This window comes from Bos grunniens, chromosome 10 (assembly GCF_055505025.1).
Source record: "Bos grunniens cultivar Pamir isolate PY7600 chromosome 10, Bosgru_T2T1.0, whole genome shotgun sequence".
Classification (NCBI taxonomy): domain Eukaryota; kingdom Metazoa; phylum Chordata; class Mammalia; order Artiodactyla; family Bovidae; genus Bos; species Bos grunniens.
Window position 1 is genome coordinate 18,901,377 of NC_141174.1, and position 22,525 is coordinate 18,923,901.

At 48.5% G+C, this 22,525-nt stretch overlaps 2 protein-coding genes across 31 annotated transcripts in view; one reads left to right on the plus strand and one right to left on the minus strand.

Annotated features, from left to right (window-relative positions):
• The window catches only part of ZFYVE1 (zinc finger FYVE-type containing 1), a 44,748-nt gene extending 33,364 nt beyond the window's left edge, over window positions 1-11,384 (plus strand). For 4 of the 9 annotated variants that reach the window (XM_086319898.1, XM_086319897.1, XM_086319902.1 and 1 more), the window contains 8 exons: window positions 1,841-1,947; window positions 4,251-4,359; window positions 4,910-5,007; window positions 5,094-5,211; window positions 6,596-6,766; window positions 7,498-7,678; window positions 8,158-8,271; window positions 9,723-11,384. In XM_086319898.1, the coding sequence (XP_086176024.1) occupies window positions 1,841-1,947; window positions 4,251-4,359; window positions 4,910-5,007; window positions 5,094-5,211; window positions 6,596-6,766; window positions 7,498-7,678; window positions 8,158-8,271; window positions 9,723-9,955 (1,131 nt within the window). In that variant the 3' untranslated portion in view covers window positions 9,956-11,384. Of the gene's footprint in view, window position 1; window positions 314-1,339; window positions 1,732-1,840; window positions 1,948-4,250; window positions 4,360-4,909; window positions 5,008-5,093; window positions 5,212-6,595; window positions 6,767-7,497; window positions 7,679-8,157; window positions 8,272-9,722 lie in introns of those variants that run through there. The other 5 variants (XR_015134046.1, XM_086319903.1, XM_086319900.1 and 2 more) reach the window with 5 other exon arrangements.
• Window positions 10,215-22,525, minus strand: part of DCAF4 (DDB1 and CUL4 associated factor 4) — a 40,916-nt gene continuing 28,605 nt past the window's right edge. For 4 of the 22 annotated variants that reach the window (XM_086319908.1, XM_086319906.1, XM_086319909.1 and 1 more), the window contains 6 exons: window positions 22,053-22,132; window positions 20,959-21,057; window positions 20,748-20,845; window positions 19,716-19,889; window positions 19,249-19,363; window positions 17,319-17,708 (listed from right to left, as the gene is read on the minus strand). In XM_086319908.1, coding sequence (XP_086176034.1) covers window positions 17,515-17,708; window positions 19,249-19,363; window positions 19,716-19,889; window positions 20,748-20,845; window positions 20,959-21,057; window positions 22,053-22,132 — 760 coding nt within the window. In that variant the 3' untranslated portion in view covers window positions 17,319-17,514. Of the gene's footprint in view, window positions 12,179-17,318; window positions 17,709-19,164; window positions 19,364-19,715; window positions 19,890-20,747; window positions 20,846-20,958; window positions 21,058-22,052; window positions 22,142-22,525 lie in introns of those variants that run through there. The other 18 variants (XM_086319910.1, XM_086319907.1, XM_086319911.1 and 15 more) reach the window with 9 other exon arrangements.

Sequence of the window (22,525 nt, forward strand, 5' to 3'; positions counted from 1 at the left end):
TGGGTGGGTTGGCGTGTGCGTGGGGCTTGGTGTGCGTGGGGCTTGGTGCGCGTGGGGCTTGGTGCTGGGGCACTTCATTGCAGAGGTCCTAGTTGAGTACTTGTTAAGACGTGTGCTGGACTGAGAGGAGGATCCAGAGGTAGTACGTGCCTTTCTTAGTGTTTGTGATCTAGTCTGGGAGATCAGATACATATATCAGGCTTACAGCTTTGCCTCATCACTTACTACCTGGTTCCGATGTTGAGGACAGGAGGTGCTTAGAGAAGGCAGAGTGTGATCTTCCCAGAGTGGTTGGGAAGGCTGCATGGAAAAGGTGAGACCAAGGATAGGTCCTACTCAAAAGTAGGAGAGAGGAGGATGGTGTAGGCTTGACTCTGCTGGGTTTGCGTCTTGTTTATTCTCTTCAATATTCACATGTATATTCCTTTATAGTCTGTCTCCAAATCTTACTTGTTTTCCCTTAGTTACTTTTTACAAAATTACTACCAAGAGAAAAGGATGTATATGTATTAATCTTAGATTGTTTTTTTTGGTCCGAGTCAGAGATTGCCACTTGGTCAGCCGTCACTGGCAGGTCGTATTTTATGGGCATGTTCATTATCTTTGCAGGAGCTGAATTTGAATGCACATGGGTGAGTCCCACACCCTTAGTCTGACACATTCTTTGCCACTACTCTTGTCTTGAACACCTGACCTGACTCAACATTGAGAGCTTGTGCTTTTGAAAACAGTTGGTTTACAACTCAGGGTATTAGGCTTCATTGGGAAAAAGGAAAAGGAGTTTTAATAAATAAGTGTCCTTAAGCGAAATTCTGTTTAGAACTTGAGAATCTTAGTTTAGAACCTAACCTGCCCCTTTTCTGAATCTCATCTTAAAATTTCTTTCACCTTTTTACTAAAGAAAGTAGCATCTTGTCCTTCTGTTTTAAAGCTACTTTTATATCTCTTCCCCTGAGGAGTGCCTGGCTGCCACAGAAAGAGTCGAGACTTAGGAACTGTGAATATTTAATAATTTTTAAAGCCTAGAAAGCCTATTTATATTTAATTCATATGACTTTTTTCACTGCGTATGACTGAAGGGTTGGAGGGGGGAAAAAAAAAATCAGCCTGAAGAATACTTTCAATATAAAGTAGTGAACACAAAGAGTATTAAAAATGGAAGCTTCCTTTAAACATAAAAATTTCAGTCTGTTACTTCACATACCTTTATCTTTCTTCTTGGCATTTATTTTGACCGTTTGCTGTCTTTTAGGTTAGTTACTATAGTTGATAAAAAGGCTGCCAATACCTAGAATAATTCCTCCTTGCGTTTTGGCTGATAACCCTTTTTTGTACATAGAGATAGTTCTGTGGCCAGTAAACTCCAGTGAGTGTCTGTGGTTAGAACTGGTGGAGACGCCCAGAAAACTCCCAGCGCACTTCTGAGCTCTGTCTCCCTCCGACTTCAAGACAAGCCACCTTCTCAAGTATCGCTTTCTTTCCCAGCTTCACAAAGATGAAATGGGCATTCGTCAGTATCTGGTGGTTTTGAATGAACAGTGGAGTGTGTGACATGTTTATAACTTTCAAGGTCATTAGGAGAGAACAGTAATTTTGCTTCCTTCTGAGCTCTTGGGAAATGGGCCGGTTCTTTCTGAGGTTTCCTGTGGTGAGGATTGGTGTAAGTCAGGCCAAGAAGGTGGAGGTTAAGGAGCAGAAGTCGCTGGCTTCCCGCTTCTAGCCGCAGAACCGGTAAGAAATAAGCCAGCGGTGAGGGCGTGTTAGAAAGGCAGCCAGTGGAAGGCCCAGAGCTCCGAGCTCTCTGCTGAGGCCCTTCGCGTGTCACCTTCCCTCCGCACAGGCTCTGAGTGACCGCTTCAGTGGTGAGATCCCCGATGACCAGATGGCACACAGCTCCTTTTTTCCAGACGAGTACTTCACCTGCTCCTCCCTGTGTCTCAGCTGCGGGTAAGTCCCCACTGTGGGAAAAGAGCCTCAGAACAGTGCTTCACAGACTTCCCTGTGCCTGCAGATCACGTGGGGTCTGCTTAAGTTAGACTGTGACTAAAGGATGGAGTGAGGCCTGAGATAGGGTATTCCAACAAGTTCCCTGGTGAGCCTAACGGTCCAAGGACCACACTTTGAGGTTGCAGGGGATTACAGGACACATGGTTACGAAGAATTCCCTGAAGATTCCAACCGGTTTAGATGTGAAATTGACTGGTTTGAGTAACTTTCACTGCAGAAAGCTTTCAGTTCAGTCTAGTCACTCAGTCGTGTCCGACTCTTTGCGACTCGATGGACTGCAGCACTCCAGGCTTCCCTGTCCATCAACAACTCCTGGAGCTTGCTGAAATTCATGTTCATCGAGTCGGTGATGCCATCCAACCATCTGTCATCCCCTTCTCCTCCTGCCTTTAGTCTTTCCAAGCGTCAGGGTCTTTTTCAATGAGTCAGTTCTTCATATCAGGGAGCCAAAGTATTGGAGCTCAGCATCAGTCCTTCCAATGAGTATTCAAGACTGATTTCCTTTAGGATTGACTGGTTTGATCTCCTTGCAGTCCAAGGGACTCTCAAGAGTCTTCTCCAGCACCACAGTTCAAAAGCATTTAGCACAGAAAAGAAAAAGCACGGAAAGCTTTAGGTTGCCCGTGTTTCTGTGTTTCTCTTACCAGAGCTTTCAATTCTAGTCATTCCATCCATTCACTGTGCACAGCACTGGGGTAGGATCGGTCCTAGTGGATTCCTTTCATGATGAGGACAGACGCCTAGAGCACCTAGAATTATCCAGGGAGCTTTCCAAATGATTGAAAGGCTTTGCCTCCAGGGTTTCTCACTTACCAGATCTGGGGTGGTGCCTCAGCACGGGTGTGTTTAAAACGCTCCTCAGGTGATTCTGATGTGTAGCTGAGTTGAGAACATTGAGTTAGGGCAGTATTCTCAAACTTTATGTATGCATCGCCTCGGGCTTTTGTTAAATGCAGATTCAGAATCAGCAGGTCTCGGTGAGATTCTGTGTTTCCAGCCAGCTCCTGGGTGATGCTGCTGGTCCTTGGTTACAGGGGAAACAGCAGTGATTCTCAATTTTAGCATGCCTCAGGAAAACCTGAAGGACATGTTACAACAGGTAGTTGGGCCTTGCTCCCAGTTTCTGATTCAGTAGGTCTGACGTAGGGCCTGAGAATTTGCCCTTCTGCTAAGTTCCCGGGTGATACTGATGTTGCTGAATGGGGACCGCACATTGAGGCTCACTGGATTAATTTGAACTGTTGATAGCTACTCAGTCACAGGCCAGTGACTTGTTGGATGGAGCCTGGGGGTTTAAATGCAGTGTGTCAGGGTCAGATTGCAGACTCTGTCTTGTAGACACTGGCCCACCTCTCCACTGCTTTCATCACTTCATCATCTAATCCTGTCCTCCACATTTGCCCATACGGGGGAGACCTGAGCCTTTTCTGTAATGAATTGCCTTTTTGCATTGATCCCTATAGGCCACCTCCTGGGCCACCATATTTGCTCTGAGTTTGTAACAAGGACGTGGTTCTTGGATTATACAGACTGCGCCAGGGAGGACTGAGGCTTGTCTTAGAGAGGAAAGAGGGATGTTAGTTGCCAGTGTGACTTCCTTTAGCGGGCCCCGTGAGCCCAGCAAGAGAGGCTTAGGCTCTGTTGGATCATCATCACTTTTCCATTCTAACTGTGCCTCACCAGGGTTTCCAGAGCTTTCCCTTCTCTCATAGTGAAATTCTAAAGTCCTGGTCCCTGGTTTTGCGTTGTCAGGAGAGCAGAGCTCACTGTTCATTTGGAAGGTTTTCTTGTTCAGCTTAAGCCTCCTCTTAATGTATTGTCAAAATTTGAGGGTCAATTTTTGTTTTGCATCTTGGCAGCCTGTTCTGATTAAACTTCTTATTTCATGCTGTTTGGATGTTTGAGTTCCCTGAAGGCTGTTCAGGTTTTATCTCTCATCAAGGTGCTGTCTGCTGGCTCCTCCATTCCTACTGAGGGACCTGGTGGTTTTCCAAGAAGAGATACCCTTTTGGCCCTTTTTCCTCATGCAAGAGTAAAAGGTGCACTACCTGTGTAGCACTGTTGATTGCAAGTATGAGAGAGGCCCTTAGTTTCCAAAACAAACTGCTGTCTCTCTGCTCTGTATTTGGGGCCCAATTAGTAACAGGGGGTCTAGTTTTGCCCTTGCATCTGGCTTAACGCTTGTGCGTAAGCGGCCCTGGCTCCTTTTAGCAGCTTCATGTCAGCTTTGGTGCCTCCCTCAGGGCTGGATGTAAGAACAGCATGAATCACGGGAAAGAAGGGGTACCTCATGAAGCCAAGAGCCGCTGCAGATATTCCCACCAGTATGACAACCGGGTTTTCACCTGCAAGGTGAGTCCTCCCAACCTCTCCTCCAGCAGCTGGCTTGCTGGCCACACTCCCCTCTTGGAAGACTGGCTTAGGACCAGTCTTGACTGTTACCAAAGTATTTGATATTCAAATTGAGTCTATCTGAAACTTCTCTCCAGCTCCAGCCATTAAAAACTCACATGTCTGTTGCCAGGGGCCCCTTGGTTTATTTTTTTTAAGCTTAAACCTCCCCCCTTATCCTGTTGAGCCTGTATGCCGGGTTCATCTACATTGACTGTTTATTCCTAAGAGTGAAATTGCCCTTCAGAAACTTAGTTTGGATGAATTTCTCCTATGACAGTGATAGAATTTGTAGCTCAGTTTTGGGCCCCTGGGATGGGTACACATTCAGATCATAATCATTCAGGGCACTGACTTCTTTGGAGAAAGACTTTCCTCTGCTCTGCTAAAACCCAGGGTCCGTAAGCCCTCAGCAGGTCTGGTTTGCAGGCAGTGGGGCCAGACAGGGGTGTGGAGAGGCCAGGGGGTCTGGTGGACAGAACAGAAGCTGGCAGAGTGCTCCGTGTTTCAGGCCTGCTACGAGAGAGGCAATGAAGTCAGCGTGGTGCCCAAGACGGCTGCTTCCACTGACTCCCCCTGGATGGGTCTTGCAAAATATGCCTGGTCTGGGTGAGTTTCAGTGGCTGGCATTTGGGTCTGTTTGTCTCTCCAGGCCCCTGGTGTGGAGTTCCAGTATCTGTCTGCCTTCCTTGTAGGTACGTGATCGAATGTCCCAACTGTGGCGTGGTCTATCGTAGCCGGCAGTACTGGTTTGGGAACCAAGATCCTGTGGATACGGTGGTGCGGACAGAGATTGTGCACGTGTGGCCTGGAGTAAGAGCTGTTTTATTTTTCTGTTTTCTCTTCGGGTTGTCCAGTTATTCCTGTGTATGGGAAAGTGGAGCTTGTTTACAATGGTGGTTAACCATGAATTTCAATATGTTGGTGGTTTAGGAAGCTATGATCTGGAGTGCCTTTTTTGTTCTAGACCGTTCATTTTTATCCCATTTCTTGCATAAATATTAGAAACACGACTTAAACTAAAAATTGATATATAAATTGCCTTAGCAAATAAAACTTTATCTTTTCATATTCTCCTCACTCATTTTCCATATGTATGTTTGTATAGATACAATTATAATTAACGTGCCACTTAACTGCTTTTTCTCATACCACAGTTTTGCTTTGTTTCCATATTGCTTTCACTTTTCATGATTTTCATTTGTAATCACTGTGTAATATTCTGTCTAATGTTAAAGTTTGATTTCCCCATTCTCTTCATTTTGAACATTCATGCTGTTTATGATTTTTTTATTATCAAAGAAAATGCTATCGTGACCATCTTCATGTAAGAAAGCCTTTTCTTTGTTTTGGAGTATATTCTTCTTGAAGTATATTCTAAGAAGTATAATCACTATGGACCTTTACTGTTTTTAAATTGGATTTTTTAATTCAAGATGTTGGAAAAACAAATCTATTTATGAGGCAGTGATACAGTGCTTTCATTCTGCATTAAACCACGATTCACACTTGGAATTACCCATCAATCACAGCACATCCAATGCCTTTTCCCTTCATGGAAGAAAGATAAGCGATTTTCTATGTGTTGTTTGCTTCAGTTGTGTCAGACTCTTTTCAACCCCATGGATTGTAGCCCACGAAGCTCCTCTGTCCATTGAATTCTCCAAAGCAAGAGTATTGGAGTGGGTAGTCATTGCCTTCTCTAGGGGATCTTCCCAACCTAGGGATTAAACCCTGGTCTCCTGCATCATAGGCAAATTCTTTATCATCTGAGCCACCAGGGAAGCTCTTTTCTATAAGGGACTTATTTTACTTGGTGGTGTTCCCCTTTCTGGGTGATTCCTAAAGCAACAGATCCTAACCCAGCCTGGGGTGGGGAACCTCTTGGAGGAGGTGTCCTCTTTATAGGATTATTTATTTCCTGGGTTGTATATCTCACAAGCAGAGTAAGTTCTGAATTGAACAGTTGTGGACCAAGTCCTGTGGTCATCTTGAAGAGTAGTATCAGCAATGACTCATAGGGTGTGATGTTGCTTAGAAGCCATAGGGATTCTTATCTGACCCTGCTCTTCTCTGCCAGGGAATCTGTGGTTCTGAGTTGGCTGTGATGGGTATGTAACTCACCTAAGACCCCTCTCCCTCCTTCCCTTTACTCCCGTCACTCAGAACATGATGGGAGCCTGTGTTTTCATTTCAGACTGATGGATTTCTGAAGGACAACAACAACGCTGCCCAGCGCCTCTTGGACGGGATGAACTTCATGGCTCAGTCGGTGTCTGAGCTTAGCCTTGGGCCCACCAAGGCTGTGACGTCCTGGCTGACAGACCAGATCGCCCCTGCCTACTGGAGGCCCAACTCCCAGATCCTGGTATGGTGGCAGGATCCCTGGCACAGCCCATTCTCCTTGTGTTGCTTCACCCTGCCCTTAGCTTGTTCTGCGAGGAAGGCTTGGAGTCTCTGTCCCAGCCAGATGAGCTTCCAGAGTGTGGGAAAGGGTGGGACACAGCTAAGACAGCCAGTGTCCTCTTTGTCCGCTGATTTCCCGTGTTATTTTCTGAGTATTTCCCTTGTGGTGGATTTTAGTTCACTTTCCCACTAGAGCCAGTTGTTATTGGTCAAATGTCTGAGGTCATACCTATAGACTGTAGAGGAAAGGGAGCCTTTAGAGGTCATTTAGGGTCACCCCCAGCTTGATACACAAACCTCACGGCTCCCACATCAAGGGAGCCCCCAGATTTGGCCCAAACACTTGTGACAGGAAACCTGTTCCTCCTCAGCTTCCCAGAGGCTCATGAGAAGCTGTGAAAGAAACGAATCCTTGTTGCTTTTATGGCTGAAATTACATAGTCCTTTCTGAGATCCCTGTGACTCAGCCAGGTGGATGTGAGGTACCTTTCCAGCACTTCTTGGAAGAAAATGTTAATCACAGCTGTGCTTCAGTGAGGGTGTTCCATGTGGCTGGAGGTCTTAGGTCCCCTCTGTTGGGACCATCAGCATCCTGCCATCCTCAGATGATCCAAAAGACTCCCTGGGTTGACTTTCTCAGCTGAGCAGACATGAATGACACCTGCCTCTCTGTTTGTTTTGGGCTTGGAACAGAGCTGCAACAAATGTGCTACATCCTTTAAAGATAACGATACCAAGCATCACTGCCGGGCCTGTGGGGAGGGCTTCTGTGACAGCTGTTCATCCAAGACCCGGCCGGTGCCCGAGCGGGGCTGGGGCCCTGCGCCCGTGCGGGTGTGTGACAACTGCTATGAAGCCAGGAATTCCCAGTTAGGTAACGTGGGGCCCAGGAGCCGCAAGGTGGAGGGGACCTCTCCTTGGCACTGGGTGCTGGGAATGGGACCCTCACCTGCCCAACCCTGTTCCTCCCCGCCTCACTCTTTGAGAGCAGTCGCTCCCCTGGTCTTGCCCAGGCATCCTCTAAGCTCTTTGTTAACTGGGTCCTGGGGGCGCTGTTCCTTGGCTGGGGGAGGGTTAAAGCTGTCCTGTGTTTACCATAGGCTTAGACTGAATCTTCTCCTGGAGGAGGTTCTAGGTCATGCTCCTGGCCCACTGTAAAGGAAGGTTATGAAATAGCCCCAGAGACCTGAGGTAGAGGAGTGGCAGACCTCACTGGCTGTGGTGTGCGTGCCCACAGCCCAGACCCTTGCCACCCTTGCAAAATGGCACAGGGTGCCCTGGGAGAAGCGTCTAGAATTTTTCATTTGGGAAATGACTCAGAGGTGATGGCATTTCCTTCATCATTGTCTGCAGATGTCACTGAGGCACAGGGGGACGACGAAGGTGGGACGCTGATCGCTCGGAAGGTGGGCGAGGCCGTGCAGAACACTTTAGGAGCCGTGGTGACAGCCATTGACATACCACTAGGTGGGCCTGGCAGTGCCTCTCGGGTGCGGTGTGTGTGGGTGAGGGCTCGAGGAGTGCCGTGCCTTGGGCTGTTGTTTTGTCAGCCTGCTGACCTGGATTGAGTTGGGCAGCAAGGACGCGACTGAGAATTTACTTTCCCTGCTTCATGCTGAATACCTTGGTGGTTTCATGTCTATTCCTGGAGGCCATCCTCTTAGGCCATCTATTGCTGCATAATAAACCACCTGAAAATGGAAAGGCTTAAAACAATCACGTCTCAACAGGACAGGCAAGCATTCTTCTCTAAGTGGCATTGCCGGGAATTACTGCTGGACTTTCCAGTATGGCAGCTGGACGGGTCTTGAGGGGCCAAGCCAACCTCACTTACACACTGGCTAGCCTGGCAGAGCTGCCTCGAAGGCTGGGCTCAGGAGAACTTCCCCCTCACCCCATTCCCTGTATTCCCCACGCCTCTGCACATGGTTTCTCCAGTGCTAGCGATTCCTTACGTAGTGCCTCAGGGCTCTCAGACAGGCCTGGGCCTGGAAACCAGCTCTTCTGCTAGAGACTGCTGTAGTCACAGAGCCTGCCTAGATTCAAGAGAAGGGGCAGGGCCTCAATCTGCCACACCAGCCAAGCTGTTATTCCTTTAAGATTGAAGAGAGCCACTCACCTGATGTGAAGGGGCGGGCTTATAACCAGGATGGGAAGAGGGAGATGAAGGGAAACCTGCCAGTGTGCGGAGGGCTTAGGCAGGGCTGACTGGGCCTGGGGCATTCCAGCCCTTCATAGGGGAGAGACCAAGGGCTCCTGGGTGGCTGTGATGACAATTGCATGGATCAGATTTGATCACATGGCTCACAGAATGAGCTGATGACAGGCTTTTGACTTGAGAGTGTAGAAATAGATGGATTTATCCAGCCTGGAGGCTCAAGTTGCATCTGCTCTCAGGTGACCAGGAGGGGCAGGGGCCGCCCTTGGCAGAACCTTCCAACTGTGCTTAACAGGCACTCACTTGCTGAGCACTCACTGGCTGTTGGGTCCCAGCTCATCAGACACTTTATTTCTTATAATCTTGTAACTGCTTTTGAAGGTGGGTTGTTATAGATGAGTAAACCCAAGGCCCTGAGACTCTAAGGAACCTGTCAATCCCACAGCTGACTGACTGAGGCTCAGTGGAACTGGGATGAAGCTGTGTCCTGACTCCAAAGCCCGAACTTCACCATTCCGCCAGTGGTTCTTAATTCAGCCGTAGTTTAGGCTCACCTGGAGAGCGTACTAGATAGGTACATATCAGTGCCAGACATCCTGACCTGTGTGGTAGGGGGTGAGGGAGCCCTGGGTGGAAGGGGTGATGTGTGTGTGCTTAGACTGTGAGCCAGTGAAGTGTCTGTCGCTGGCGTCTCGCCCGGTGGGACTCGGGGTGCTGGGTCCCGCGTGTGCCGCCCATCATGGCCCCTTCCGTGACGCAGGTCTGGTGAAGGATGCAGCCAGGCCGGCCTACTGGGTCCCGGACCATGAGATCCTGCACTGCCACAGCTGCCGGAAGGAGTTCAGCGTCAAGCTCTCGAAACACCACTGCCGGGCCTGCGGACAGGGCTTCTGCGACGAGTGTTCCCACGACCGCCGGGCTGTCCCCTCTCGAGGCTGGGACCATCCTGTCCGAGTCTGCTTTAACTGCAATAAAAAGCCCGGTGACCTTTAACCCCAGCTCCCTCTCCGAGTCCTTCACAATTCCTTAGGTTCTCAGGGTTAGAAACAAGGTCGTGCTGAGGTAGGCCCTCCTCCTGGTCACCTGTGGCGGTGTGTGTCCTCTCTCCTCATCCCGGGGGCCCTGTTCCCACTGTGGGGTGGCGGGCGGGGGGGTGCAGACAGCGAGTCGGGGCGAGCCGGGCGGCGGGCCCGAAGGCGTGAACCCCACCAGGGCGGGCAGCCTGAGCAGCTTAGAGCAAAGGGGAATGAACTCGAATCCACTGCATTTTATTTCAGTTAAAAATAATACGTACGTAAATATATATACACACACACACACGTATATACATACAAAAGGAATGTGGAGGCGTTCACGCTGTCGCTGGCCGTGAACACCCGCGCAGTCCGTCCCCAGCAGGGATCCGGGGGCAGCGGGCAGCAGGTCTTCCCCCCACAAAACCGAGCCAAGTCCAAGGCCACTGCACCACTAGCCTCCCTCTGCTGCTTCTCTCCGAGCCTTCGAAGCCTTCATGCCCCTCGGCTGCCAGGGTAGGAGCTTCCCAGGGACCTTCTGCTGGGGGTGGCCTGCGGGGGAGCTCCCTGGGCCCTCCAGAGTTAGATCCCAATCCCTGGCCTTGGCCTGTTTCAGAGACCACCCAGCTTCGCGTGCAGGTCACGGATGGGTGGAGGGTGTGGTAGGGTCCCCGGACCCAAGGAGTCCCCAAGCGCAGGTGACGTGATGTCCCTCGAGCAGGGGCGGGCACGGAAGGAGACGGGCCTTCCCCAGCAGTGTTCCCTGCTTGTCGATGCTTCCATTCGCTCCACCACTTGGCTTTCCCTGCCCCGCAGTGAGCACCTGCCCTCACCCTCCCCCCCCAGCCCCCGCGAGCCCCCCATCTACTGAGTGTTGCACTAGGGTTCTTGCTCATTTTGAAGTGTCTTAATTCTTTATTCCCAGACACACGACCCCTTGAGCTGTTGGAGGGGTGGTCATGAGAAATCTTCCAGGGAAAGAGCACAGAACGGACTGTTAGTGGTTTTTTCAAAGTATATACAAACATTTCAGCGGATCATTACGAAAAAATTCTCCAGTCCTGGCGAGAGAAGTCAGATGAACGTTTGTTTCTCAAGAGCTGGGACATCCATATCTGTCGTGACTGGAAAGAGACCGTTGTGCTGAAATCCTGTCATCATGGTGGATTTTATCGTCAATGGCCAAAAAGGAAGAATTCGAAGTGACACAGTTCTTGACTGAACTGGGGGGTGGGCCAAGCCTCAGGGAGGTACGTGGTGGTCACTTGGTGTCGCTGACGTGAGCCCTGGACACGTGTTGGTCCCTCTCAGACCTGCTTCCTTCCCGCCTCCCGTGGCCCAGTGACTGAGGCCTGCTCTAGTACTGTGTATTATGAAATTCGCCGTTATAAAGGAGTCTTCCTGCGGAATATGGACTGTGGCCTTTTTCCTTTAAGTTCATCAGTATTATCTTGGTACCTCTTTCTAGTTGATGAAAAGTGAAAGAAAGTGAAGTCGCTCAGTCGTATCTGACTCTTTGCGACCCCATGGACTGAAGCCTACCAGGTTCCACCGTCCATGGGATTTTCCAGGCAAGAATACTGGAGTGGTGGCCATTTCCTTCTCCAGATCTTCCCAACCCAGGGATTGAATCTGGGTCTCCCGCAGTGTAGGCAGACGCTTTACTGTCTGAGCCACCAGGGACGTCCCCTAGTTGATGAAAGCTGGTGGCTTTTCAGAGCAAAAGCCAAGTGAGAGGTATATTTTACCTGTGAATATCTCAGTTTATTCCCTGGGAATGCTCTCTCCCAGAAGAGATTAGGTGTTACTAGTGACCTGTGGAAGCCCTGGGAAGAGACTCTTCTCCTTTTGTATCTGCCCCTTGGTGTCGATCCTCTGCCCTGCCTTGCTCTGTCTGTTCAGCTCCCGTTGAACAACTGTTCACCGTCTCCTGTCCTGTCGTGTGGGGCCGCCCCTGAGCATGGTGTCTGCTGGACCACACAGGAAAGATGCAGACAAGTCTTCCGAACTCGCTTTCTTACACTAGTCAGACCAGGAGAGAAGAAGAAGGTAACCCGGTATCAGAATAACCAAAAGTTCTCTCTTTTGTCCTACACACCCAGTGTTCATCTTGGTTTTGCGGTGGCTGCTTTAATTCAGATGAGGCCAAGAGTGCAGGTGGGTGGGTGGTAGGAGCAAGCAGGGAGATGGGTCCAGAAGTCACCTGTAGGAAAACTAGGTTTAAGGAGATCTTACACTTCGAGGGCAAAAGTAAAAATTCCATTCTCTCTAACACCAGGGGGTTGAATAGATTTCTTGAGCAGGAGACCTTGTTAGCTGTCTCACTCATTAGCAGACCTTAGGCAAACTGCTTTCTTTTCAGTACCCGCCCCCCCCCCCCCCCCAGTATATTGGCATGATCTTCACCTGCTTCGTAGGGTCCTAAGAATTAAACGGGAATAATGAATGGTGAAAAAACATACTCAGTGTCTACATGTGGTAAGTAAGTGCTGGGGAAGCTAAGCGCCCTGGAGGTTTCTGTGAAGCTCAGACTCAACCGATTTGAGTTGAGTTGAGTTGAGTTCAGTCGCTCAGTCGTGTCCGACTCTTTGCCACCCCATGAATCGCAGCACGCCAGGCCTCCCTGTCCTTCACCAACTCCCAGAGTTCACCCAGACTCACGTCCATCGAGTCAGTGATGCCATCCAGCCATCTCATCCTCTGTCGTCCCCTTCTCCTGCCCCCAATCCCTCCCAGCATCAGAGTCTTTTCCAATGAGTCAACTCTTCGCATGAGGTGGCCAAAGTATTCGAGTTTCAGCTTTAGCATCATTCCTTCCAAAGAAATCCCAGGGCTGATCTCCTTCAGAATGGACTGGTTGGATCTCCTTGCAGTCCAAGGGACTCTCAAGAGTCTTCTCCAACACCACAGTTCAAAAGCATCAATTCTTCGGTGCTTAGCCTTCTTCACAGTCCAACTCTCACATCCACACATGACCACAGGAAAAACCGTAGCCTTGACTAGACAGACCTTTGTTGACAAAGTAATGTCTCTGCTTTTGAATATGCTATCTAGGTTGGTCATAACTTTCCTTCCAAGGAGTAAGCATCTTTTAATTTCATGGCTGCACTCACCATCTGCAGTGATTCTGGAGCCCCCAAAAATAAAGTCTGACACTGTTTCCACTGTTTCCCCATCTATTTCCCATGAAGTGATGGGACTGGATGCCATGATCTTCGTTTTCTGAATGTTGAGCTTTAAGCCAACTTTTTCACTCTCCACTTTCACTTTCATCAAGAGGCTTTTTAGTTCCTCTTCACTTTCTGCCATAAGGGTGGTGTCATGTGCATATCTGAGGTTATTGATATTTCTCCCGGCAATCTTGATTCCAGCTTGTGTTTCTTCCAGTCCAGCATTTCTCATGATGTACTCTGCATAGAAGTTAAATAAGCAGGGTGACAATACACAGCCTTGATGTACTCCTTTTCCTATCTGGAACCAGTCTGTTGTTCCATGTCCAGTTCTAACTGTTGCTTCCTGACCTGCATACAAATTTCTCAAGAGGCAGGTCAGGTGGTCTGGTATTCCCATCTCTTTCAGAATTTTACACAGTTTATTGTGATCCACACAGTCAAAGGCTTTGGCATAGTCAATAAAGCAGAAATAGATGTTTTTCTGGAACTCTCTTCCTTTTTCCATGATCCAGCAAGTGTTGGCAATTTGATCTCTGGTTCCTCTGCCTTTTCTAAAACCAGCTTGAACATCAGGAAGTTCATGGTTCACGTATTGCTGAAGCCTGGTTTGGAGAATTTTGAGCATTACTTTACTAGTGTGTGAGATGAGTGCAATTGTGTGGTAGTTTGAGCATTCTTTGGCATTGCCTTTCTTTGAGATTGGAATGAAAACTGACCTTTTCCAGTCCTGTGGCCACTGCTGAGTTTTCCGAATTTGCTGGCATATTGAGTGCAGCACTTTCACAGCATCATCTTTCAGGATTTGAAATAGCTCAACTGGAATTCCATTACCTCCACTAGCTTTGTTTATAGTGATGCTTTCTAAGGCCCATTTGACTTCACATTCCAGGATGTCTGGCTCTAGGTGGGTGATCACACCATTGTGATTATCTGGATCGTGAAGATCTTTTTTGTACAGTTCTTCTGTGTATTCTTGCCATCTCTTCTTAATATCTTCTGCTTCTGTTAGGTCCATACCATTTCTGTCCTTTATCGAGCCCATCTTTGCATGAAATGTTCCCTTGGTATCTCTAATTTTCTTGAAGAGATCTGTTTTTCCCATTCTGTTGTTTTCCTCTAATTCTTTGCATTGATCGCAACAGTTAGACAATTACAGATGAAACAGATCGGAGGACAGCTTGCACAGATGCCCAGGTGAGGGTGAAACATGTCCCAAGAGAAGGGGCAACAGGCTAAGGTGTGTGTTCACATCTCAAGGCCATGTTTTATCCCGAGGCATAAGAAGCCATTGAGTGCAGGCATCTTTGGGGAAAGGTCATTCTCATGGCGGTGGCCTGAAGAGGCAGACGTCAAGGAGTGGGCCTGGAGGCATCTACCGTTGTAACATGAATGGAGAAATTTAGCCTGCAGTTGTTTTCAGAGACGGTTACAGGGAACATTTAGACCAGGACAGAGTGAGGGCTCACAGGTAAGAGGTAAGCAGGTGGTGCCCTTGTTGTGGGCACCGAGTGTTGACCGGTGGGCATTTCTGGTGACCAGTCTGTGCTACTGTTCTCATCCGTTAAGAAGGCCACGAGCAAGGAAACAGCAAAGGGTTTATCGGAGCCTGGTGCTGACGCCACCCTCTGTTCATTCTAGACCTTTCATTGGCACCCGGAGGATCAGGGCAAAAGGCCCTAACAGACCTGCAAGTGAAAAATGCCTCCAGAGTGTATGACAGACTTAGTCTTCGGGACACTCTTAACAAGCAGTGTGCCAAAATGCTTTATCAACTTTGCAGTGAAGTTTAACCACTTTTCATATCATCTAGAGCAAATGTTAGGAGCAGTGACCACTAACCAAACATAAGAACAGATTGCTAAATTAAGAATTTTGATCATGTCCTCACCTCCTTTTTTTTTTTTTTTTAAGCCTAAGGCAAACATACAACTAATTCTTTGACAACTGTATTTGCCTAGTAAGAAACCTGGGCTATGGGACAGTTGACAAGGCATTAGGAAGGTGTTTTGGAATGTGATGTGCTCAGTCATGTCCAACTCTTTGCGACCCCATGGACTGCAGCCCACCATGCTCCTCTCTGTCCATGGGATTTTCTAGGCAAGAATATTGGAGTGGGTTGCCATTTCCTCCTCCAGGGGATCTTCCTGACCCAGGGATTGAACCTCCGTCTCCTGGGTCTCTTGCATTGCAGGTATAACCACCAGCTACATCTCAGAGCTCATCAGGTACTTTTTTGAGTAGTCAGTTGTCTCCTGTCTCTGAGAGACAGTGTACTGTTCAAAAGTGGACTGAGTAGCCACAGCTTCTTTGCAGTACAGAACTGTGGCAAAAGCTCTGCACTAGAGGTGCAATACCAAAGATACTCTCTGTAGAAGGCAGATCTTCTTATGAACAAACTTGTGAGAACTTAGAACTTCTGGGGGTGAAAGTATGAGTGATATTAGGGTCACAGCTTAGCACTTATGCTTGTTTGTGCTCTTCGGGTGGGGGCATGTCACCAAAATCAATCCAAAAGATTCTGCTGTGATTGGTCAGCTGGACCTTTCAATCATAAGGCTATTTCCTGAGTCCTCCATGCAGGTCAGCATGCCAGGGCTGCAGAGATACAGGGGCGATGTCTAAATGATTGAACACCTAAGAATTCTGGTAATTGGCAAGCTTCTTGCCTTTGAGTGCCAGAGCCAGAAAAACTTATTTACTTGGTGATTAAATATGAAATGCTAGCATTGCCCCAAGCTGCCTTGTGATTTCTCCTTAGCACTAGCAGTGTGATACCCAAGTACTGTCAGCAACTGGAGGAGTGTGGAAAGTAGAGGACGTGGTCTCTTCTGGTACCAATGCCAGGTCTGTGATCTGTGGTCAATTTCTCTGCCCAGAAAACGATGTTGATAATTTTTATATTATTACTACTGCCCTACCTCCTTTATGGGTTGTTTTAAGGGTCTAGTCAGGTTAAGATAGGGGAAAGTCATTTATAAAACCTAAAGCTCTGAAAACATTTATTATAACATACAGCTCATCTATGGGATGACCATTCTGATACTCTAATGAGTTTTGGATTTGTTTCTCTGTACATTAAGTTGTAGGAGGGTTCTGGCAGGACACAGATGTGTAACACTTAAGGGGATAACTGTAGAGTGTGTTAATTGGCGAAGCACATTGGACTAACAACAGAGAGATGCAATTACCAGCTGCAGGTCTGAAGGGACAAATGGAGAGAAGTTCCTGGAATCCAGAGAGCTGTGTTCCAGCAGAAGCTGTAGCCTGGGGTGGAGGGAAACAGCCACAGCTCTGCAAACCCCAAAAGGAGGGGAGCCAGAAACTAACACTCTCCCCTCAAGCTCCTGTCTGCTTTCCTGCTGTTATGTTCGATTGGCTGAACCCAACCCAGGCCAGGGAGCCTGCTGAAAGCTTTGCAGAAAAGCCACGAAAGCTGGCCTCAGTCTCCATCTTTTGTTCCCTCACCCAAGATCTGAGCAGGTGTTGCCGTAGCTGGTTTGATGCTACAGCAGCCAAGCATCACGAGGTTCTAAATCATGAACAGAAATGACACACCATGTTGTGGTTCTTTATCTGGTAGAAAGACCCGCTCTTTATATTAACACTCTGTATAAACATCTCACAAACCACTTCTCTTGGATTACAAAAAGGCCAAGCCCGTTTTCTTTGAATTGGGGCCCTTGAATGGATGTTCAAGTCACCACGATAAATACAGGAGCTGCTGTATCTAACAGTTTGGAAGGTGCTTCAAGAAATGCATGCTAAGGCCTGCCTAGCATCTGAAAGGATCCACCTTTCCTATGAAAGCCAATGAATGGTAATAAATGAGAATCTGAGAGATCTGACACTGGTGTTGAGTGAGTTTGAGAAGGCTAATTTAATGATGACCAACTCAGCCTTAAAAATCTTCTTCTAGAGACTCAGAGAAATGACTTTCCCTTCTTCTCACCTGGCTTTCTCAAGGATGTCTTTCTGGGACCCAGGCACTGACTACTAACAGTCTCATCAGGCTTCTTGAAAGGGCTTTTGGTGAAAAAAGCAGCTTTAGTTACTGTCTATCTTCAGCCTTTAGAAAATTATTTTTTGTTAAAAAAAGAGGGGAAGAGAGATCCTAAGGAATTCAACAAGAAATAGGCACCTTTTATGAAAAGGACTTTCAAGGCTCACAACTTAACCGAGATCACTTTACTGAAGTATCTCCACATAAAACATATCACCTCTTCCTCCGCAGCTGGATGGATGGTACATGTGCACACAGACGACCCACTTAAAATGCCCTCACTGGAAACAGCAACTGTGGCAAAAATACGGCTACCTTAGCTCCCTTGAGTAACATTCACACCCCTCCAGGCCGCACCCTGCAGAGTTAGCTGTAGGAGAAGCAGTAAAGGTCCTGCCGGACAGCCATGAGCAGCCCTGGCGCTCCCTGGGCGCCCCCAAGACGAGAAGAGAAGGCCACGCTGGGGATGTCGGCCTTGGAGGTGGGGTATGGGGAGGGTATGGTTCTGAGTAGTTGGCCGTCGTGGAGGCTCCAGATTCTTGTGTAGCAGTCCTGGCCCACTAAGAGAGAGGGAAGACATGCTGCAGGTTAGTGAGAATGCACAGGACCAGGGCGGAGGGCAGGGGGTGGAAACTGTGGCCCTGGCTTCCACGATTCCTAAGGGCTAAAGGTGATTCCACATGAGCCAAGCAAACTCACAACGGAAATTGTCTCTACAGATAAGATGTCCCTTTTGAAAATTAAAGTCACAGGTTGCCCTGGTGCTCCAGAATTGCGAGTTGCCAGTGTTCAAAGGGACAAGATGCAAAGGCTGGCTGTGACACCCTGGGTGGTTCATGGGGCATCTTGGCTATTGGGTGGCCCATTCTGTTTCTCTTGGTGACAAGGGCTGTTCAAGAGGGAGCCCAGCCCACCTGTTCTAGATGACATGCAGCTCATTTCCTTTTTATGAGATAGTAACCAGGATGATCTTTAATTTCATTACATCCCGGGGCAAACTGGGTGATAACTCTCTCCAAAACATTTTCTGCTTTAATGATTCAGTTCATAAGACTTTATAGTCTTCAGTATTCACAGGTCAGAGGAAAGAGACACCAGACACCACTGATTACAGCAGCCCGGACAGCCAGTATACGCTACTGGGGGAAAGGGCAGACCTCAGGCATCACGGACTTAAGTGTGTGCTTCCGACCATCCGAGTTGACTCTATGACCTTGGGGGTGGGTCAGTTCGGGTCATGCAGTTCAAGAATTACTGCAGTCAGCCCACTCCCTACATCTGCTTCTCAACAAGGCTCGTATCTTTCCTATCATCCAGAACACAGAAACTCTTCTGCAGTGAAAACTTGTGGAAAATAGACTTAAGGAAGCTAACTGCTGGTGGTGTGGTAAGAGTAGTAAAAAATTCTAAGAAAGTTCTAGCGAAGTGATGCTTCTCAGCCACAAAAAATTTCACAGCAGATAGGTACTTTCTGTAGGAATATTAGAAAACTTGAGATCTGTGAAGACTAAGAACATACACCTTAATGCCAAGGGCCTACTATTTCATTTGTGAAAGTGCTGAATAATTATATAATATAATCTATGATCAACTCGTAACTCCTTTCAAGGGGGTTTGGTGCTCGAAAGCTCTGCTTCTATTCTACACATCATGGGATCACAGTGGTGGTGGTAAAGGGACCGGGCATTGGTTCCTTTACAATGACCTTCATCTCTGTTCTCAGCATCCTCTGGTAGAAGCATGAGTACAAAGAACAGGGGCTCAAGCTTTGCGACAGGACGGCCGCCCTGAATGCGGACCTGGTGAACAGACTTAACCCCCACACCCAGGTCTCCTAAGTTGCTGTGTTTTATTGCTCCTCACTGGCCTGTAACTGAAGTGATGTCTGCCCAGTGACATGGAGACAAAGGGCTATCCACATGCTGGGGGTTAAACTGTTGCTCACTGATGGCCAACTTTGCACCCCATCTTGACTCCCAGACCCCAAGTGTCCAAACCCCCCTTTATTCAGCTTGCCATAGAGTCATGTCTTCTCTGCTTTAGCTGCTGGGGGTCCTCAGGGTCAGGGTCAGTGGGATGGAACGCCTCGTCCCCAGCTACCTGCCACCATGATTCCTTCCTCCTCGTGCACGTGCAGGGGCAGGTGGGCATACTCGTTCACGTGCCCTTCGTACTGCCTGATGCACTTGGTGGTCCTCAGGTCCCACAGCTTGATCTGTGGGAAGAAGCACAGAGGCTGTCAGGAAGGGTCCATCCAGCACGTACTGGTGAGCCCCAGGCGTGAAAGCCAGCAGGGGCGAGGTGTCTCCACAGACCTCTTCAAGTGAGAAAATGTAAGGCGCCCGCTCTGAGTCTGAGAACCTATCAGAGGCACCAGGACAAGTGCCCCATCCCTTTAGACCAGATGGGGCTCCGAGTGGGCGGCAAAGCAGCTGCCCTGCACACCTGGCACCTCACCTGGTCTCCACATGCCTCTCCCCTGCCGCGGTCCGACACAGGAGCCTCTCCTGCCGAGCCCCTCCCCTGGCCCAGAGCAGCTCCGTGGCTGCAGTCAGCAGTACCCGTACCGTTCCGGCCATGTCGGACGCCATCAGGCGCTGTTCTTCTTGGAGGATCTGCACAGAGGTCACTGCAGAGTCGTGGAACAGGCGGGTGGCCTTCCAGCCCTTGCCCTGATTTTGACAACGCAGATCAATGGCAAAGATTTCGCCAGAACGACAGCCGTTAAACAGCAAAGGAGCCTGTGGAGAGAAGGACTGTTTGGTACCTCCCTCCACGTCTGCGAAGAGTGAGTCCCCCAGAACACACCCCCCGTCTCCCTTCTCTGGATCAGAGGGATGGGTAGAGGCAGGCTGGTTAGGGTTCGAGCTTCAGCGGAGACGGAAGGGTTTCTTATCAAAGGTCAAGAACTGGACATCATGTGTCCCTCCAGTGTCCTCCCCGCTGGCTGCGACAGGCCCTTAAGGCCTCACCCTGAACCCCTCCCCTCCCGTGAAGTGAGGGTGTCCCATCCCCGCCCAGGTTATGAGTGAGAAAGTAGGTGATGAGAGTAGAGTAAAACAGACTAGAAATCCAGGGAAGACACGGGTCCCAAATAGAGTGGGAAGATGGCTGAAGAAACCAGAATGATGAGTTCTGTGCTTATTGCCAAAAGCAGGTCAGCACATCTCTTCCACCCTTTGAAAGAAAGGTGGCATTTTCTATAGGTCGAGTCTTTGAAATGTAGTAAGGACCAGAATTTTAATTTTTAAATTTATCAAATGGGTAGCTTGCCAACTGCATATAAAACTGTTACAAACTGGGACATAATTTATACATTAAAGTTTTTTTACTGTCCTGCTGGCTAATCTAAGTACTCAAGAACTAACACTTCATTGAAACTTTAGGAAGTTGCTGAAAGCCAGCTGAGCCAGGCCTTTCTAGATCGGCCAAATTTCATTCAGCACTGACTTATTCACCCATGAATCACTTCGGATGCCCTCTTTTTCCCTGTATATGAGAGAGGAGGACTAGATTTCACACAAGGGAATCCCATTCCAGCCCAGCACAAGGTCGCCTCTTGGGAAACTCTGAGTTAGGCCCTCCCCAGTGCAACCAACCGTGACAGCAAACTGCTGGGTCAAGACGTCACTGCTGGTCCCAAACGACTGCCGGTGTCCCGTCACCACGCTGGTCACCAGGACTCGCCGAGACAAGCCTGAGAGAGACGGAGACAGGGCGGACAATGTCCCTCTCGGTCCGGGGAGAGGAACTGTGGACTGGTGTTTCAGGTCTGTGCCCTCTCTCACTCTGGGCAGCTGGGTGGCTCACCTGTACTAAAGCAGTTGTTTGCCTGGATGTTCAGGGACCACGCGCAGGACCAGGCCCCGGGGATCCGGAAACTGCAGAGCATGCCAGGCCGGTCTCCTGCTGAGGGAACAATGTTTCAAGTCCAGCTGTGTGATCTTAAGCAAACTTTCTGTTCATTTTTTAAAATTGATAAAACATACATTAAGGGCACAAATCATACTATACTCCTTAATGAGTTCTCTCAAAGTAAGTAGAGCTTTGTAACCACCACCCAGGTTACTAGAACATTCTAGTACCCTGATACTCTTCATGTTTCTTCCCAATTACTACCCTCCTCACTCCTCCCTAAAGGAAACCACTATCCTGACTTCTAAAAGCATCTCTTGGTTTTGTAAGGCAAATTCTGAACCTCTTTTTGCCTCAGTTTCCTCATCTGTAAAATGATGATACTATATCCTCCTGCTTCACAAACTGGCTGTATGATGAAACGCTAGGCACAAGGCTAAGTGTGCATTAAATCACTTAATCTTCCATGTAACCCGAGGGGGCAGATATTTACTTTCCAGAGGTTAAGCAATCTCTTCAAGATGGTTAGGGGCAGAGCTGGGATTCATGTCAGGTCTACCTGAGAGGCCTGATCCTTGTCTCTGAACCTAATTCTCTGAAACTGAAAACTTCATATCCAGAATGCTGCCAGGCCGTCAGACTGCCTTCAGCCATACAGAATCTAAGTATCCCTGACAGCACCTTCCATACAGTAGGAGCTTAACAGATGCTCTCTTGGTGATCTGTATATAGGCAGCCTAAATAAATATTTTCATCTCCTATACTGGTTACACATGCTTTTAACTGTTCTGGCTGCTGAAAAGACCCAAAAGGAGGGGATAAGTGAAGATGTACACGCTTCCAGTACAAATCCTGGGTGGGGTTTAGGGAATCCTCCCAGGTGCTCTGCAGACTGTCCCCATCCTGCGAGCTCCCACTTGGACTCACCAGCCTGTGGTCCCCACCCGTCTTGTCCAAGCCATCACCACAGAGCTTATGCTGCTGCTGGCTGCAGCTCCTGGGAGGCAGAGGACAAAGATGTCCCCCAGCAACTCCTTATCCATCAGTACCTGCATGATTACTGACAAACAGCGACGTGGGGAGCAGGGTGGCACAGCCCGGAGTCTCTGCAATTCCCATGAGGCACAGCCTGGAAGAGCTGTTAAGGACAGTCAAGAACGAGTCTCCTCCAGGAGGAGAATGGGCATCAGCACTCTCCAAAAAAATCATCCACATTTAACAGGCTCCATGTTCCATATTTAGTTTTGGATATTTTAAAAGGAAAAAAATGTCACAGATACACTTAAAGGCCCCTTTTTAACTCCCCCCACATAGAATTGCGACTCTAAAACAAGTCTGAGTTCTAGGCCTTAATATTTCTACTACACAGTATTTGTCCTTAAGCAATGTAAAGAAGCATTTGATTTTAAAATACATGTAAATGGCGTCACACACAATCTTCTACAACTGTTCAACGTACATTATCTCCGAGACGTAACTGTGGTAGTGTTTGTAGCTCTGGTTCAACCACTTGCACCACAGA